Here is a 16,484-nt window from a genome sequence, read left to right on the forward strand (position 1 = left end):
TTATTTTATGCTTTGATTTGAGAACTTTTAAAATAAATACCTATAAATATATATTTATCAAACAAATTATCTAAATTTTATTAAAAACAATTTGATTTAAAATGTAACAATTTAAGATAAATATATGATATACATTAATATAAATATTCTGCAACTAAAGGAATGTGATTTCTGAAGCACCAAGGGTGAGTAAAATCTGGTTTAATATCACAATTTATGCAATTACTTACTAAGTAAAATTAATTTCTAAGAGACTAGCCCTTTAAGGCAAGAAGGCTTATATATATATATATATATATATTAGTCACAAAATATATTGCTTTGTTAACAGATCCCAGCTTTACATAAAATGTAAGTGAACTATACAATACTATAACTAAATATTGACATATAAAACAATATATATATGTAAAAATAAATAATTTCTGAAAATATTTTATCACGTGTCTTGAGAGACTTCAGGATGGTTCTCCTTGGCGTCACCAGAATCGCTTATTGCGTCGTGATAAACGGTTATTCCAGATAGTATAGAATCCCTTTTTCGCACTAACAAAAAATAATAGTAAAATATTTTAAGTTTCATTAATTGTGATCTGAATAATTATTGCTACTTTGAATAAGCTCTCTTTTATATTCAATTTTTAGAAAGATCTGAAAATGATTAAGTATTGATCATCGCCTTTTAAATTATTTTTCATAGCATTTCTTTTTGGATAATTTAATGAAAATAGAAATGTTATTTAGTTGGATTATGTAGGATCGATCGGATCAAATGATAACTGGAAGGGTCAATATCTAATAAATATAGTACAATTTTTAATATAAGTATATTATAATGAGATTTGTAAGTTGTAACCGCCGTCGGTAATTTTTCTTTGAATGCAGTGAGCCATTGCTTACTTCACGATCATTTATGGCCAGCCATGATACGGTGAAAAAACATGACGGTTTTAATTTCCCATTCGATAATAAGAATGCTTTCAAAACTTGTTGACAAAACAAAAAAGTTGGACGCATTCACAATGTCAATAAAATCCGTTAACACATGTCGTAAGTAGATTCTATTTTTAACAAATGTTACTATTAATACATAAAGTATAAATAATTAAATTAAGAAGTACTAGCTAATTAGGGTGAACTAAAGTAATCAAATTAAAAAATCTGAGTTTACTTCAATAATAATATAAAAAAGTATCCACGTATACTACAAGTCCTCTTGTAGTATTTATAACAATATTTAACTGTATACGCTTTCTATGTGCACGAGACGCAATACTCTTCATTCTGTTGTTCTTGATCTATTGACATAATTCTATTTAGACGATGTTTCAGGCCAGTATGAATCCCTGATGTCTAAACTTTGTTGAGTCATATGAAGTAAAAACTAATGCCTGTGATAAACCTTTTAAAAATGCTTTTCTTTGAATAATATTTTGATAATTACCAAAAAGGGCACCTGAACAATGATACATTGTTGGTGCGATTGTAGAAGGTAACTACAGATGGTTTCCTTAATCAATTTTGTTTTCTAGGAACGTAAGAAACCAAAGTGCACCCTTTTTCCAAAGCGAATAAGTTATTATTAAAAGCTCCTTTTTTATTTGCCAGTAAACTCAGATGGAATTTCGATCTTACTTTTCTTCAGTGTTTCAACAAAAGAGAGATTTTTACTTCATAATCTATCAATGAAATACTAGTAAACCGTAGTTACATAAATAAAAAAAATGTACTTTCATTGCGTCCGGTTTCAGTTGTGAATTTTTGAATTATATTGGTAGAAAACCTGAGAGGCAACCAATGCGTAAATCTTACTTCCATTCTTATTAGGTTTAACAAACTTTGTCTGTGAACACCATCTAAATATAATGATGGGTACGAACTTCGACTCGAGCTGATTCGGTGCATTCACAGAAAACACATACGTGCGCGGGGAATTAAGCAGCGTTTTGCCTTGTTTTATCAATGTGTCGAATCCGCTCGAACCGATTATTCAGATCAGTACCCACCATAAAAGGCATATAAATGCCTTCAGCTCAATAAAGCTGAGTATCTCTGTCGCATTTGAACAATGATTTACTGCTTTCAATATATTGGTTGTACTATATACTAATATAGCGGTATATCCTATTAAATTATACCCAATATTTCGATCCTAAATGCAACTCCAACATTCTAAAGGAGTTCTTGCCATTCTTACTGTACACCCAGTAATTTGAAAATGATATATGGTTTTGAAAGAACTACCTTTTACCCTAGTATTTTTCTACCATTTTGTTTTTTATAGTCTCCCATATCTTAAATTTTTTTTTCCAAGAAAAAAGTATCATCTATATGAAATCCTAACTTGAATTGCCTTCACGAAACTGATATTGAATATGCGCTATGTGTATTCTCTTCATCATCAAAATCATCCTGTAAGTCAGCTTCGTCGTCTCATCAAACAACCTCAAAATCTTTAGGATTCCCCAGATTAAATTTTTAACTACAATTTGATAGTTTTCAAACCGCATTTCAAACCAAAAACAACAAAATTAATCTAAGTAAAAAACAGGAAGTAGTACTAGCATAAATGAATAGCGCTTACCGAAATACTTTAACAAACAAACGTAAAAAACCTAACAAATTTATAACATTGATTTTGCTGCGAATATAGGTATAAACCCTAACGATGTTAAAATACCTTCTTTCTAATTAATATTATTTACTACCAATTGTCTTGTTACGTAGACGAACGTAAGGTAGGATAACGTTTATGAAGAGAATTCTCGACTATTTACTTTATAGGCGCCTGACGGAAAGTTAAAAATTGCGTGATAAAATTATTAATAAGGTTATCGTCTAACGCGAGTTTTAATGATGTAACCTCTACAATTTTTCATCATAAGACTTTAAATGTACCAGATAGTGCTATTCGATCGTAGGCTTATTTTGCCTAGATAGTTTTCTTATGCGCTAGATAGTTTTGTTAACTTCATCATTTCAATAATCCCACAAATTTACAAATTCGGGTTGATTTTTGGACTCGAGCAGATGAGAAAGATTCTTAACGTTATTTGATACCCAGAACTCAGATCTTCAATACCTGTGTCAAAATTTATTCTAGTTTTCGAGTTCGCGCATGGTGGCAGCACTGTGATCTTACAACGACGACGTTGCATTAAACATCATTTGGAACTCGGTTTTGTACTGTGACTGTGCTTCAGGACGTGTGAAAATGTAGAGATAACGTTGCAAAGTCGATATGAAATATTATTGTTGCGTTTATAGAAGTTTTATGTTCTGTAAATGTGGAAAAATCATGACAAATGCACTGAAAGATGTGTATTTGCAAAGACTGACTTGTTTTGCTGTACCAATTGGTCACTTGCTGAATATGAATACTTTTAATTTTCTGCGTCAAAATTATGGAGAGAACAGAAAAATCATGTAGATGATTGTTAAATTTTAAACGACTTCAAAAAAGAAGGTCCTATGTTCGACTGTATATTTTTTTACGTAAGTTCACCGATTTCTCGGTCAAATGTGGACCGATATTCAAAATTATTTTTTTATTCGAAAGAGTGCACTTTTGAGATATTCCCTTTGGAATCAATTGGTCAGGATCTGAAATTAGGTGAAATCAAGGGAAACCATTAAATTTCAAAGGCACGTACAATGTTTTTATATATTTTTTATCTAAAATAATCAGATATTTGTGTATAATGTTATCGCTGAGATGATGTGACGAAAGACACAACTTTTCAACGATTAGAAGTTAGAGGATTTTTCTGTAAGTATCATGGGGACGTACAGACAACTAATTGTATACTATGAAGTTATATTTAAGTAGGCTGATTATGAAAGTAGGTACCGGGCCGCTATACCTTTCAGTGGATTTTGAGGTTTTAGTAACAATTTGCTTACCAAAGTCGTTCAGTGCAGAAGCCGATTTTAGATAAAAAATGTGTGAAAACTTTGTACGTTGTACGCCTTTGAAATTTGAGCGTTTCTCTCGATTTCACCCCAAAAATTTACTGCATAAACCGCTTTTGTTTCTCGGGTCCAAAACCATGTATGTTATGTATGTTACATGTGTTCTTAATAAGCAACTAAGAATTATTATTGGCGTATTAGTGGAATAGGAGGTATAGCAATTGCACTGTGATTTAGTTGTCGCAAAACAACAGGCAATATTGCTTCCCATCGTGCACGATTATTGAAAGTTTTAAAAATGCGCCTTTCAGTTACAGTCTTTTTTTATTTAATATAGTGACAAAATTCATCATATTTTTTTTTAATTACAGGCGTAGCGATGGTAACTGGAGTCTGTTGAAAAATAGCGAGAACTTATTCAAAGTCAATTATTGGGCAGGTAATATGAATGGTTTTTGTGTTTCAGACAAACATTAATTACAAATATCACACAAAATAAGTTATATCTATATATCGAATTAAAATAAACACGGTAATTCATAAGATAATTAGGATTAAGTTTACATGGAATTATAAGAAACTAAATTTGTTCGTTTTCCAGGTCGAATCTTTAAGAAAACCATAATGTCATACCCAATTAATGCAAATTTGTAACGTTTGATTGAAGTGTATCATACAACTTACCTAAAGTCCCTCGTTTTTTAGCTCGGTCTGTTTCATTTTTTATGATGATTTCATTCACCTTATATGCTTCGCGTTTTATTGTATCGTTTAATTTCCGGCTTATATCAGGAATGGTCCACTCTACGATGGTCATGATGAAGCTGACCAGATTCTGATAAATAACTATGAATGCCAATCGAGCAGCCAAAATGTGCCAATATATGGATGGTCTTTTATATTTCATTTCATGATCGGGTGGGTGTCGGAATTCAGCGTAACGACATGTTGTGGCGTTATATTGAGATGTTTCTGGGGCAGTACCTATTGGAAAGAAAATGATCTCAAAAAAGTATATTTTAAAGTACAAAATAGCTTTTTTAAAAAACATCTCTAGTTGGTAAAAAGGATTATAAACGAGGGCAGTAAAAGAGCCGATTTATTTTGCAATACAATCTCCTTTTAGTTCGATACACTTGATCCAACGATGCTCCAACTTCTTTAACCGGCCTGAAAAGTATGTTGTTTTCTCGAGGTCTGCAAACTGGGCTTCCGTGATGAACTCCTCGTTCGACTAAAATTTTTATTCGTTGAGTGACTTTTCTATGTTCGGAAACAAAAAGAAGTCGCACAGGGGGGTTCCAAATCTGGAGAATACGGTGAATGGGGCAGCAGTGGATGTCATGATAGAAGAGCACTTTTTCTTTGCCATATGAAACCGTTTTTTCTGTAATTTAAAATCGAATCGGCCCAATAATTCGGCATGGTATAGCCCTTGCGACCGTTTTGTTCTTCTTCTGGTAGTCGATATAGATCACACCTTGTGAATCCCAGAAAACGGTGGCCATCCCCTTTCCGGCCTTCTTCGGAGCATGTTCGCCGGGTAAAGCCCACTATTTCGATTGTTCCTTGATCTCCGGTCTGTACCAATGTCAAACACTGCTCTGAAATGGTTTCACGGTTGTGCTTGCCCGGAGTGAGCAAACACGACATCCATCGCCCTGACACCTTCCTCTTGTCCAAAATTTCATGGTTATGTCGCAGTCTTTTGAGATGCCTACTGTCTCAGTTATCTCGCGCACCTTCAATAAGCAGTCTAATAAGTCTTCAATAGGCATGTAATCCTCCATGGTTTCTGTTTCACATCAGGGCACCTGGGCGTGGGTTATCAAAAACGGACGTGCAACCATACTGAAACCAATTTTTGATGGTTGCCATCGAAGGAGAAGAGTCACCGTACACTGCATCCAAGCATTCTTTTATTTTGCTACGCGATTTTCCTTCCAAAAATAAGAATCGAATACCGTTTGATATTGCTATTTTACATTTTTTTTAAATCCGCGGATACGCTCGCTTCCACACGTAGTTGAAACAGAACTACGATTCCGATTCTGCTGAAATTTTGACGTAGAGAATAGAGTCTACGAGAATGTACTACACGATAGTAAATTTCTCTTGCGAGAGCGGCGCTATCGGGCGGTGAGGCGAAGTACTTATTGGACCGTCCCCGTAAGGCCCATGAAAAAGTAATTTCCGTTATTTCCAACAGATAACTTCAGACAATTCCGAAGACATATACCTCTAATTACACTTATTTATGAAGCCGTACTATCAAGTCTGGAAATTAATTTTAAAAGATTTACAACAGATAATATACTGTGTATTAAATTGCATCGGGTACATTATAATCAACTTAACGTTGAATTTCACATCTTAGTATATGACATATCGTTAAAGTGCGAATAATGAATTTGTGCCGAATAAATCGCATTTTGTGGAAATTTTACTTTTTACTTCAATTTGAAGAAAAAGGCAATTGAAAGTTATCGAATGATATGATGCTTGATATAATGATATTATACTTATGGCAACCATGCTCCATCGATTCAATACCAAAAACGCGCCTTGTTTTGGACGGTCAAAAAAATTTGAAGACGAGAATTTGAAGGTATTACTCGATGATGTACATAAAACGTAAGAATAATATGCGGAATTGTGGGAAGTAACACAAGAAATAATTTCCAATCGTTGGAAGAACCTGCGAATGATTGGAAAACTTGAATATTTTGTACTATATCAATTGAAGCCAAGAAACTTCTCATTTTACTCTAGTACGAAGATGCAGAATGGTATCTGATGCCTTGGAATTATATATCGACTCAGTTTACAAAGTTCAATTTGTGTTCAAAACATTAATTATAATCATCAGAGGTTACAATCCGGCAAACGTTGTAACCAAAATTATAAGTCTATACGGCAATATTGGAACGTGCTGACGTCTTAAATATTGACAACGTGCATCGGCTGTTTTGTTGGATAGACTATATAATAAAAATTCTATTGATTATGCTATTTAAAATAACTAAACATGGGATGTTTAACTTAAAAGTTATTCTCCGTGTCACTGGCTAATAATAACAAAATTTATTAAAGATCATTTGAAGAGCGCAGGGGAAGACATACGACGTCACATCTTTATGTTTTTAGCCATGCCATGTTATTGTATGGTATGGCTTGTATGGTATATTATTGCTTGGATGTGCTAAATATAATGTGATTCTTTCTGTGATCAAAGTTCGCCAATCACTACAATGTATTTTACCATTGACAACAGATATATTCTTTTTATCTTGGCCTACAAGAACATACATTTTTCCAAGATGACATTATACCTACTCTCACTGCTACTAAAAATGAAAATATTCGATGGGGTCTGTCAAAGGTTTCTGGATCAAAAGACCACAACTCTTAACAGATTTTAGCAGATAAAATATAATGGTGCTTAAAGAATAACATTTAATGGATATTGCAAATTTCTTTTGTCAAAAATTCAATATAAGCAAGAATATTGTTTCTTACCACACATTCAAATATATATTCTTTACAAATAAGTTTATTTTTCTTTGATTTTAAACTTTAATATAATTTCTTAATGTTGTTTATGTGATTTTGCATGATTTTTTCCTATGCCCTTCATTTATGAATAATAATAAATGTCACACACCTGAGGTATAACTTACCGTTAATAAAATCACTAGTATTAAAATATGACAGTGTGAACTCTAGATAGCCTTCAGTGTTAGATTCTGGATTGATTTTCATCATGTAGACCATTCGTGGAATGAAGTGGGACGAAAAGGCTATTATAACAGCATTTGATGCTACTGCTATTCTCCCAACAATAGCTAGTATCTGATACCTTGAAATGGTAAAATAAATAAATAATATACATAATTACTCTGTTATTTACCAAACGCCTATGTTTTTTACTCGTTGTGGTACAGGTCGTCGATAATATTTGATAAATTTCTTGGCGTCTAAACGCATCTCCAACACGTTGTTAATGAGGGCGAACAACGGTGCTAGAGGAAATGCCGTCACGAATATGGTGACGAAACCATACTGTAAAACTGCAAAATGAAAGTGAGTTTGCATCATTTTCAAAAACTCGAAGTATTTTACCCATTTCTAAATATTCGGAAAATAAACTACGAGATTCTAGTTCAGACAGTTTATAGTCTTCAGTCCACTGATTACAACTTATTATAATGTCCTCGTCTGCTTCGCTTTTCTCTATACCTGTAGTCACCACGAAAGTCTTGTACATCTTGTAACCCAGTGGTATTAACATTTCCATTATTGTATTCATAGCCTGATTACCTATCATTATTATAGCCAATTGAATTGTTAATTCCATAAGGCAACCACCTGGATTACACTAAAAAGTACTAGTTAAATAATGCAAAATTAGTATGACGTCGAAGTATGAGCACGAACCTCTTCTTGTCGATAACCGAAAACTTTGTTATATTTCGCGGGATATCCCACAAATTTTCCTTTGAAAAACGCGATATAGAAAATTGATGAATAGTAATTCACGAATTGAAAGATGTAAATTTTCAGTGCTAAGCTGTCATCAAACTCTGTTTGCGTTCGTTGCAATTCGATTTCTGTCAACCATAAGGCCAAGCGATCGTAAACCATATTTAGTATAACAATACAAACTAAATTGATCAAACCAGCGGTCGCCGGCACAACATAAATTCGGACGCTCGACCTATCTTTGTATAAAGTGTCGGAAGTCAGGAGAGACATGCGGTAAATAACAATGCCAATCACGACTCCGAGAGCGATTAGGGCCCAGAACACTGCAATAGTAAAGCTGAGTATAATCGAGGGCAATTTTACCCTCCAAAACGGTACCACCGGCTCCTGCAGCTGTGTGATAACGTTCAGTTTTTTTCGTTTAGCGTTTGCTAGTCGCAGGAGGTATTCTGGTCGTGGTGGTTCTGCTTGCAAATCGAATCCAGTCAATCCCCATCTGTGGGTAACTTCTGCACTGTATCTACAACAAGATAATATTTTCATTTATTTCAAGGATAATTAGTGTTAGAGCGTATTATTACAATAAAGTAAATCAGGTGAGCATTATGTACTACATTAAGCTCATCTACTGACTATTAACTTAAAACAATTATATAATTGAAAAAACTTAATTGTGTGACTTAATTTTAAACTATTAAAGACTATGATAAGGATAATAATAATAAAACATGAATTCTGGTATAATCTCAATCTCTTTTGTTAATTCGACATAACTAAATATATGTTTTAAATAATTCTAAAAGCATTGATTCCTAGCTACGCTTCTTTATTCTACTTTATAGGGGTATCATAATATTATTGGAAGCCGTTCTGTTTTGTTTGAAAATTATCTGAATTGAACGAAAATCAAGAATGAACTATAAATACTTTACCACAAACAGGTGTATTTATAATAAATAAGTAATCAAGCTTATAAAAGAGCTTGGAAACGTACTCGAGTTTGTAACAGGTCAATTGAAAAGTCCCCGGCCTGAGACATAGATGGCGCTACTATAATTAAATCCATATGTTTTTTAATTAACCCTCAAAAGATGCGTGTATAAATTTGACAGCTGTCGGATCATTAGTTTGTGAATTATAGCATTTTGAGTGAAGCAACTTTTGTTACTGTGAAAAAATAGATAAAAATTCGAGTGTTGATGTTGATAAAATATTGCTTTTTGAAGGGAAAAAATACAGTTGAAGCAAAAACTTTAGGAAAATCAACCATTAAGGATTGATATGCTAAGTGTAGACGTGGTGCAATGAGCACCGAAGCCGGTGAACGCAGTGGACGCCCAAAAGAGGTTGTTATCGACGAAAACATTTAAAAAAAAATAAAATGATTTTGAATGTCTGTAAATAGAAACTGAATGAAATAGCAGAGACTCTAAAGATATCAACTGAACGTGTACATCATATCATTCACGAATATTTGGGTATGAGAAAGCTCTGTGCAAAATGGGTGCCACGCGAGCTCACTTTTGACCAAAAACAACGATGAGTTGATAATTCGGAGCAGTGTTTGAAGATGATCAAGCGTAATAAACCCGAGTTTTTGCGTCGATGTGACAATGGATGAAACATGGTTTCATCATTTCACTCCGAAATCCAATCGACAGTCATCCGAGTGGACTGCACACGATGAACTCGCTCCAAAGCGTGGGAAAACGCAACAGTCGGCTGGCAAGGTTATGGCGTCTGTATTTTGGGATGAGCATGGAATAATTTTAATTGACTACCTTGGAAAAGGAAGGACCATCAACAGCGACTATTACATAGCATTATTGGACCGTTTGAAGGACGAAATCGCCGAAAAACGGCCGCATTTGAAGAAAAAGAAAGTGCTGCTTCACCAAGACAATGCACCGTGTCACAAGTCAGTGAAAACGATGGCAAAAATCCATAAATTGGGCTTCGAAATGCTTCCTTATCCACTGTATTCTCCAGATCTGGCCCCCAGCGACTATTTCCTGTCCTCAGATCTCAAAAGAATGCTCGCTGTGAAGACATTTCTATCGAATGAAGAGGTGATCGCCGAAACCGAGGCCTATTTGGAAGCAAAGGTCAAATCGTACTATAAAAATGGTATCGAAAAGTTGGACGGTGGCTATAATCAGTGTATCACACTTGAAGGGAATTATGTTGAATAAAAAAACGAATTTTGCCAAAAAATGTGTTTTACTATGGTAGGCCGGGGACTTTTCAATTGACCTGTTAATACAGCTCATAATTCATAACAGCAATAGAAATTATTAATCTGAAAGAACTGAATAAAATTCCGCAGGAAGTTATAAAAGAGCTTCTTATGAAAAAATCTTGGTTGCAAAGATGAAGGCTGTACAATTACAGAGCCCGGTAATGTCAGTTAAAAGCTAATGTTAAATTGCTTAATTATTCGTTATAAATATTGTTCGTTGTAAATATATTATTTTATTGCTATAACCACTATTGTGTTTTAGTAAGATTTTGCGTAAAGAGTAAAAACATAGTAATAGTAATTCCAGAAATGTTAAAATATTCCTGAAGGCAGACTACTGGATCCCATATTGTATTTCCAGTATAAATCTGGTCTATTGAAATAAATTCTACTCAACTCACTTTTAATATTATTATTATTTATTATTATTATTATTATTTTTATTATTCACTTGCATAGAAAAAGATGCTTATCGTAAATATTAATACTTGTTAACTCTTCCAGAAAGAGGCTACCTAATTTGGAAGAAACATATAATTGTTAAACGAAAACAATTTGAACTTAAAATAAGTAAATTGCACTAGCTTATAAGATGTTATTGAAATTAACCTTAGATAACAAGGCATTCTTATCAAATCAATACTATTTGGTTATTTTATAAGGTATTCAACTATGGAATACTGTTAGAAAATATAATATAATCAGCATTCAACGGCTGCAAAATAAAGTGTTGCGTGTCATTGTCGATACACCCTACTACCTCTCTAATGAAGTGACTCAACGCGATGTACTTTCAAAAAATATAACAATTGAACTCAAATATTATTCATTCATTAATTCAGTGCAATTCAAAGTGTTATTGTTAAGTACTTCGAAAGAGTATTAGTGCACTTCAATGTACTTGTTAATCAGCTGCGTCAATTAAATATATGTGAAAATTAAATGATGAAGTGTTTTGTCTAAAATATTCGATTCCATATGATTAATGGACTTTAAAACAATAAGATTTAGTATTAGATTCGTTGAACAAGAGGGTCTTTACTAAAAATTGTTTATACATATCATGTTTTTTTATATTAGGAATCATAAGAAATATTTATTGTCCACTGTTCTAATTTTGAAGAACTACTAATGTCAGGAGTGCAACTTTATTGTTTTTATACTTGGTAACAAAGAAAAATTAAAATATATAGAAACTGAACTTAATTAATAATTAACAGTTAATTATTACCTCATAATAATTCTAAAAATATAATTATTGGTAAGTCTTCATAATTATTTTTACTTTTAAAAGTTATTGAAGCAGTGAAATTCATTAACTAAATTGATGAATTATTCACACAAGTCGCACTAGTAATTAATTAATATTTAAGATAATTATTGTTCTTTATTATTGTTTTGTTTTTGGTTAACATTCATTAAACAGATGAAGAAATATGATTGTTTAATAACTTAATTTAATAATATTTAATTGGTGAAGCAAATATACATCATTGAACAAAAATTGATTATACACAAACATACCTTTTCCAAAGCTCTAAGTAGAGAGCGCCCCAAAGCGACATAAATACAGCGAAAAATATAGTAGCAGGATTGTCTATTAGATGCTGTATTTTTGAGTAAGTACAACTGTCGCTCAATTTCCAATAGTCGCAGTACTTATCGCAAAGTGGACACATTATAATATCTTTTTTGCATATGTCTCTGCTTAAACTATCTGTATTTATTGTAGTAGCAGCATAAATTAGACATAACACGCCCACAATGGCAGCTGGTATTAACATGTGTGTATAAAAACCTAGCCATGTGAAGTATAATGCAAATTTAACCCCGAAATAATCTTTAATTTCGTCGATGGGCTGGAACTTGATACATTTTGAGACAGCAGCCCATTCTTGTAGTAGTAAATGGCGTTTTGATCCGGACTCCATATAATCGCCCTACGGATGTAAAGATCTTTATTGTTTAGTAAATATTAATAACAAGAAATGTTTTATTGCAAAACCGATATTGAATCGAATTGTGACTTACATCGTGCAAGGGATAGGCAGCTTTATATACACCTTCAGCTATTAACTGTTTGACTCCTTTTTCTTGATCTTCAATTCCGTATTTCTCCCTTTCTAAAATGTACGACGCAACAGTTATTTTGACAGATGTATTAAAAAACTCGGGAGCGTCAATGTCAAACCTGCAAAAGAAACCATCATAATCTCCTATTATCTGTCGTGCATTATTTACGAACTGAATTTGTATATGCTAGCGAATTCGAGAGTGACTGAATTGTTTTGAGAGGATTGTTCCGAAATAACTTACAAATAAGTCTTATCCTTACTGAATTCGGCTGTTAACTGGTACTTCTTCGGGGGGAATTTTTTCTGATCGAGACTGACTTTGCATTTGGCCATACACTCTTTAACTGCTGTAGATAAAAAGTTTTCACTGGGTGGCGGTTCATGGTTCTAAAGTTGAATTAAAGATAAATCACCGATGTTGTGTTAGTGAGTATACATACGTCTTTGATTGGCATTCGTAGCTTCAGTATTTCGGCATATCGGCACAATACGGGTCGTGGCACATGTAGCTTCACAAAATGTATTCTCTGGTTTTCTTCGCGTTCTAAAAATAGTCCGGTATTTTGGAGATTCGATTCAAATCGTTTTCTTTTTTGTTTTTGTTCTTCATTACCCTGTTCGTCGTAAGCTAGCACAAAATCTACTGATAAATCCGAGTTGGAAAAGTTCCTCCAACTCTAAAAAAATAATGAAGTAGTAAGGTAATTATAAAACGGAATAATCATAAAATAGATAATAGGCTCTTTTAAGCAACAGATGGTAATGTTATCGGTTGACTAACGTATGGTATCAACGTAAGGATATTACCAGCTCAAAAGCTTCTACAAGGTTTTTCATTAAGAGCACTCGAATGTTGAAATCTCTTTGTTACGCTACAGCAAGTAGAGCGGTATATGGTTGCTGTCATATATTTGAGGTTCCTAGCTTTTAATTTAGACCACAAATAATTTGATACCATTTTTGTATATTGCTCTGCTAACAGTTCTAGTGGAGCCATATTCATGTTAGAACTGCAGACATAAGAAGTGATAATTTTTATATAATATAAAATGGTGACACTCTCAAATGTGGCAGATCTGTTTGATATAGCGAATTATCAGCTTGTTTGCTATAAATTCAACAAGCTGAGGTCTATGATAAGCTAATTTTCTTGACGCGATAATGAATTTACGGATTATTTCTAGTTATTCCACACATAGAGCGGATATAGTGTGATCGCTTACTAATTTGCTGCTCAGTTGATTTGCATATCTTCTCTAAACAACGAATAAGTCAAGACAACTTATTTAGTGTACTGCAATGTTCCATGTTAATTTACCAAATAATAATTACTATTAGGCGTATGACTGAATTTTTACAATTATTTCAGCAAATTTATTTCATAGAAAAACACACTAAATTTTGGAAATATTCTTCATTGTTTATTATTACCTTACGCCATCTATTAGGTGACATAAAATACTATTACCAAAGAAACTTGCAGGCATCGTGGAGATAGAGTTATCAATAAATTTACTACTAAGTACTACATTGACCGGAGCAAATTGTAGTCGCACGGGACAAAGTCTGATGAATATGTTACACGAGTAATGTAATAATGAGTGTCTTGCCAGATTTTATACTCCTGTCTGTAGAAAATCATTAACAACGTAGGATTCGAAGCGTCATATTGGGCAAAAATTCGTATGCAGTGCCAGATATGCTGTTTATCAATTGATATAGCAAATACTGAATAAGTCTCGTAAAGTTGTGCTAAAACATTTCTAGTAACAATATGCTGAAACTTTGCGTTTGATACTTAAATGTATAAGGTCCAAATGTGTTCTTTATAGCTCCATCATGTTCACTAAGTTAATATATACTCAATAAGTCCAAGTTAAAATCCGAGTGCCCTTACTGACAAACCATCTATAATAAAATATATACACATGAATCAAAAAGCGGAAGCTTTACACCTAAAATAAAATAAAGTAACTGTTATTCCTGTAACCTTAATTTTTTTGTTTATAACACACAATCGTATATTTAACAAACTCAAACTACATAAACCCTATATATGTACAATAACTTCAACAATATATATGAAAATGTATAGACAGAATGGGTATACATGGAACATATATACATATACAGATAAGTACATCGCGGAAATGTACAATAAGATACAGAAAGAAACCAAAGCCAATAATAGTGGGTTTACCTGCTGGCTTTGTCAAATATAACATCATGAAAACAACAGGCTGTCGAAGATTTTCCTTGTTTTATCATTGAATAAGTCCCAATTTAGTGGCATTTCCATGTCGAATCGCAAAGAGAAAAACTGGAATATACACCATACCATAATAGGATCATAACAACAGTATCACTTAATATTTAGTTATTATATAGTCAGTTTATCAATGTGTAAATTGCCGGAGTAAAATTATATCCTTTTAATGGAAAACGAATCAATTATTTATTTATTGGATATTTGTTTTATCCCCCTTACAGTAAACTCTGTCCGAAATAATAGCAAAAATATTTTGAATAATATTTCAGAAAACCAAACTATGTTTAGGATAATGAAAAAGTCCACCTCGAATATGAAAAGCATTTGTAGGCAAGTTTGAACATGATGAATCAATAATTAGAGAATGCCTGCATGGCTTGGGAAACATTCAAAGGAAGCGAAACTGAAAATACCATTACAAATTGACTTATTAATACTTTACAAGTTTAAAAAGAAGTTATTTGTGTCTAATTATAACTAGTGGTAACTGAAGAAAAGTGATTCTAATAATACTTTACAAGTAACCCTGCTTTTAACCAATCCAATCACGCTAATATTCAATCGTATTTTTGATGTTAATATAACATAAGATTTCTATATAGATACCTTATACGCTACTGGTCAGACCAATGAGTCAGAACAATTGTTTGTTTCATTATTGATTTAAAAATCAATATTTCAATCAATTGTTCGTGCCGAAAATAGCATCTTTTTTTTAAATTTGTTTATAAAAAAGTTATTTAATTTTCTGTATATATTAAGTTATTAAACATCACTTTTAACAGTTTATTATATCAGATTATGTACTGTTCCAGAACATTTTCCTCCCATGACTCCTGACTCGGACCATTTTTTCCCTGAAGTCTGATGTTTGGTGTGTTGGTACTGATCGACAGCGTTGTCATATGTCAATGTAAATATTATATATCAACTCTAACCTTTTAATGTTATTTTGCGTTATTTACATTTTTAGTGATCTATTATTTTTGTCTATTTACTCTGACGAATAGCCGAATATTATATAAAATGAATATTATATATGGATATTTTTCTCCAGAGCATTAATTATCGTTTGAACATCGATTAAAATTAAAATATACCCGTAAACAATAGTTCAACGTTGTCAATCTACCTCTGTTCTGTGGCTATTTAAGGTTCTCAAAATGACTAATAATTGAACGGTTACTGAACTTAATATCTAATAAATTTATTGTATTGAAGCTGTGGTGTGGTGTGTTGCACCGTTCTGTAGAAATCGAAGCCTAGATCATCTAATAGGAGTGCATCCTGTAGACCCGCTTATTGTATCACGAAACCAAACAGTAGTATTTCCGTATGCAATGACATCCTTAGTACTACATATTAACATAAATTTGACAATCCTGATTGTTTATGTAACTTTCAAGATACAATTCGGTTTTTTTCATTCATTTTCATCATTATAAAACAAAAATTAAATATTATTATGTAAAAAAACCACAATATTGTTCGGGAAAGGTTTGAT

The 16,484-nt window shown here is 32.7% G+C and overlaps 1 protein-coding gene across 17 annotated transcripts in view; it reads right to left on the reverse strand.

The window, feature by feature from the left end:
- Nucleotides 1–53: 53 nt before the first annotated feature.
- The window catches only part of LOC143194463 (anoctamin-1), a 36,943-nt gene continuing 20,512 nt past the window's right edge, over nucleotides 54–16,484 (reverse strand). For 16 of the 17 annotated variants that reach the window (XM_076401290.1, XM_076401291.1, XM_076401281.1 and 13 more), the window contains 10 exons: nucleotides 13,152–13,388; nucleotides 12,953–13,098; nucleotides 12,668–12,827; nucleotides 12,161–12,576; nucleotides 8,350–8,917; nucleotides 8,035–8,290; nucleotides 7,823–7,982; nucleotides 7,593–7,771; nucleotides 4,597–4,896; nucleotides 54–546 (listed from right to left, as the gene is read on the reverse strand). In XM_076401290.1, coding sequence (XP_076257405.1) covers nucleotides 440–546; nucleotides 4,597–4,896; nucleotides 7,593–7,771; nucleotides 7,823–7,982; nucleotides 8,035–8,290; nucleotides 8,350–8,917; nucleotides 12,161–12,576; nucleotides 12,668–12,827; nucleotides 12,953–13,098; nucleotides 13,152–13,388 — 2,529 coding nt within the window. In that variant the 3' untranslated portion in view covers nucleotides 54–439. Of the gene's footprint in view, nucleotides 547–4,596; nucleotides 4,897–7,592; nucleotides 7,772–7,822; nucleotides 7,983–8,034; nucleotides 8,291–8,349; nucleotides 8,918–12,160; nucleotides 12,577–12,667; nucleotides 12,828–12,952; nucleotides 13,099–13,151; nucleotides 13,389–16,484 lie in introns of those variants that run through there. The other variant, XM_076401297.1, reaches the window with a different exon arrangement.

This window comes from Rhynchophorus ferrugineus, unplaced genomic scaffold (assembly GCF_030347505.1).
Source record: "Rhynchophorus ferrugineus isolate W39M unplaced genomic scaffold, kcgeb_rfMv2 rfM3, whole genome shotgun sequence".
NCBI classification, from domain to species: domain Eukaryota; kingdom Metazoa; phylum Arthropoda; class Insecta; order Coleoptera; family Curculionidae; genus Rhynchophorus; species Rhynchophorus ferrugineus.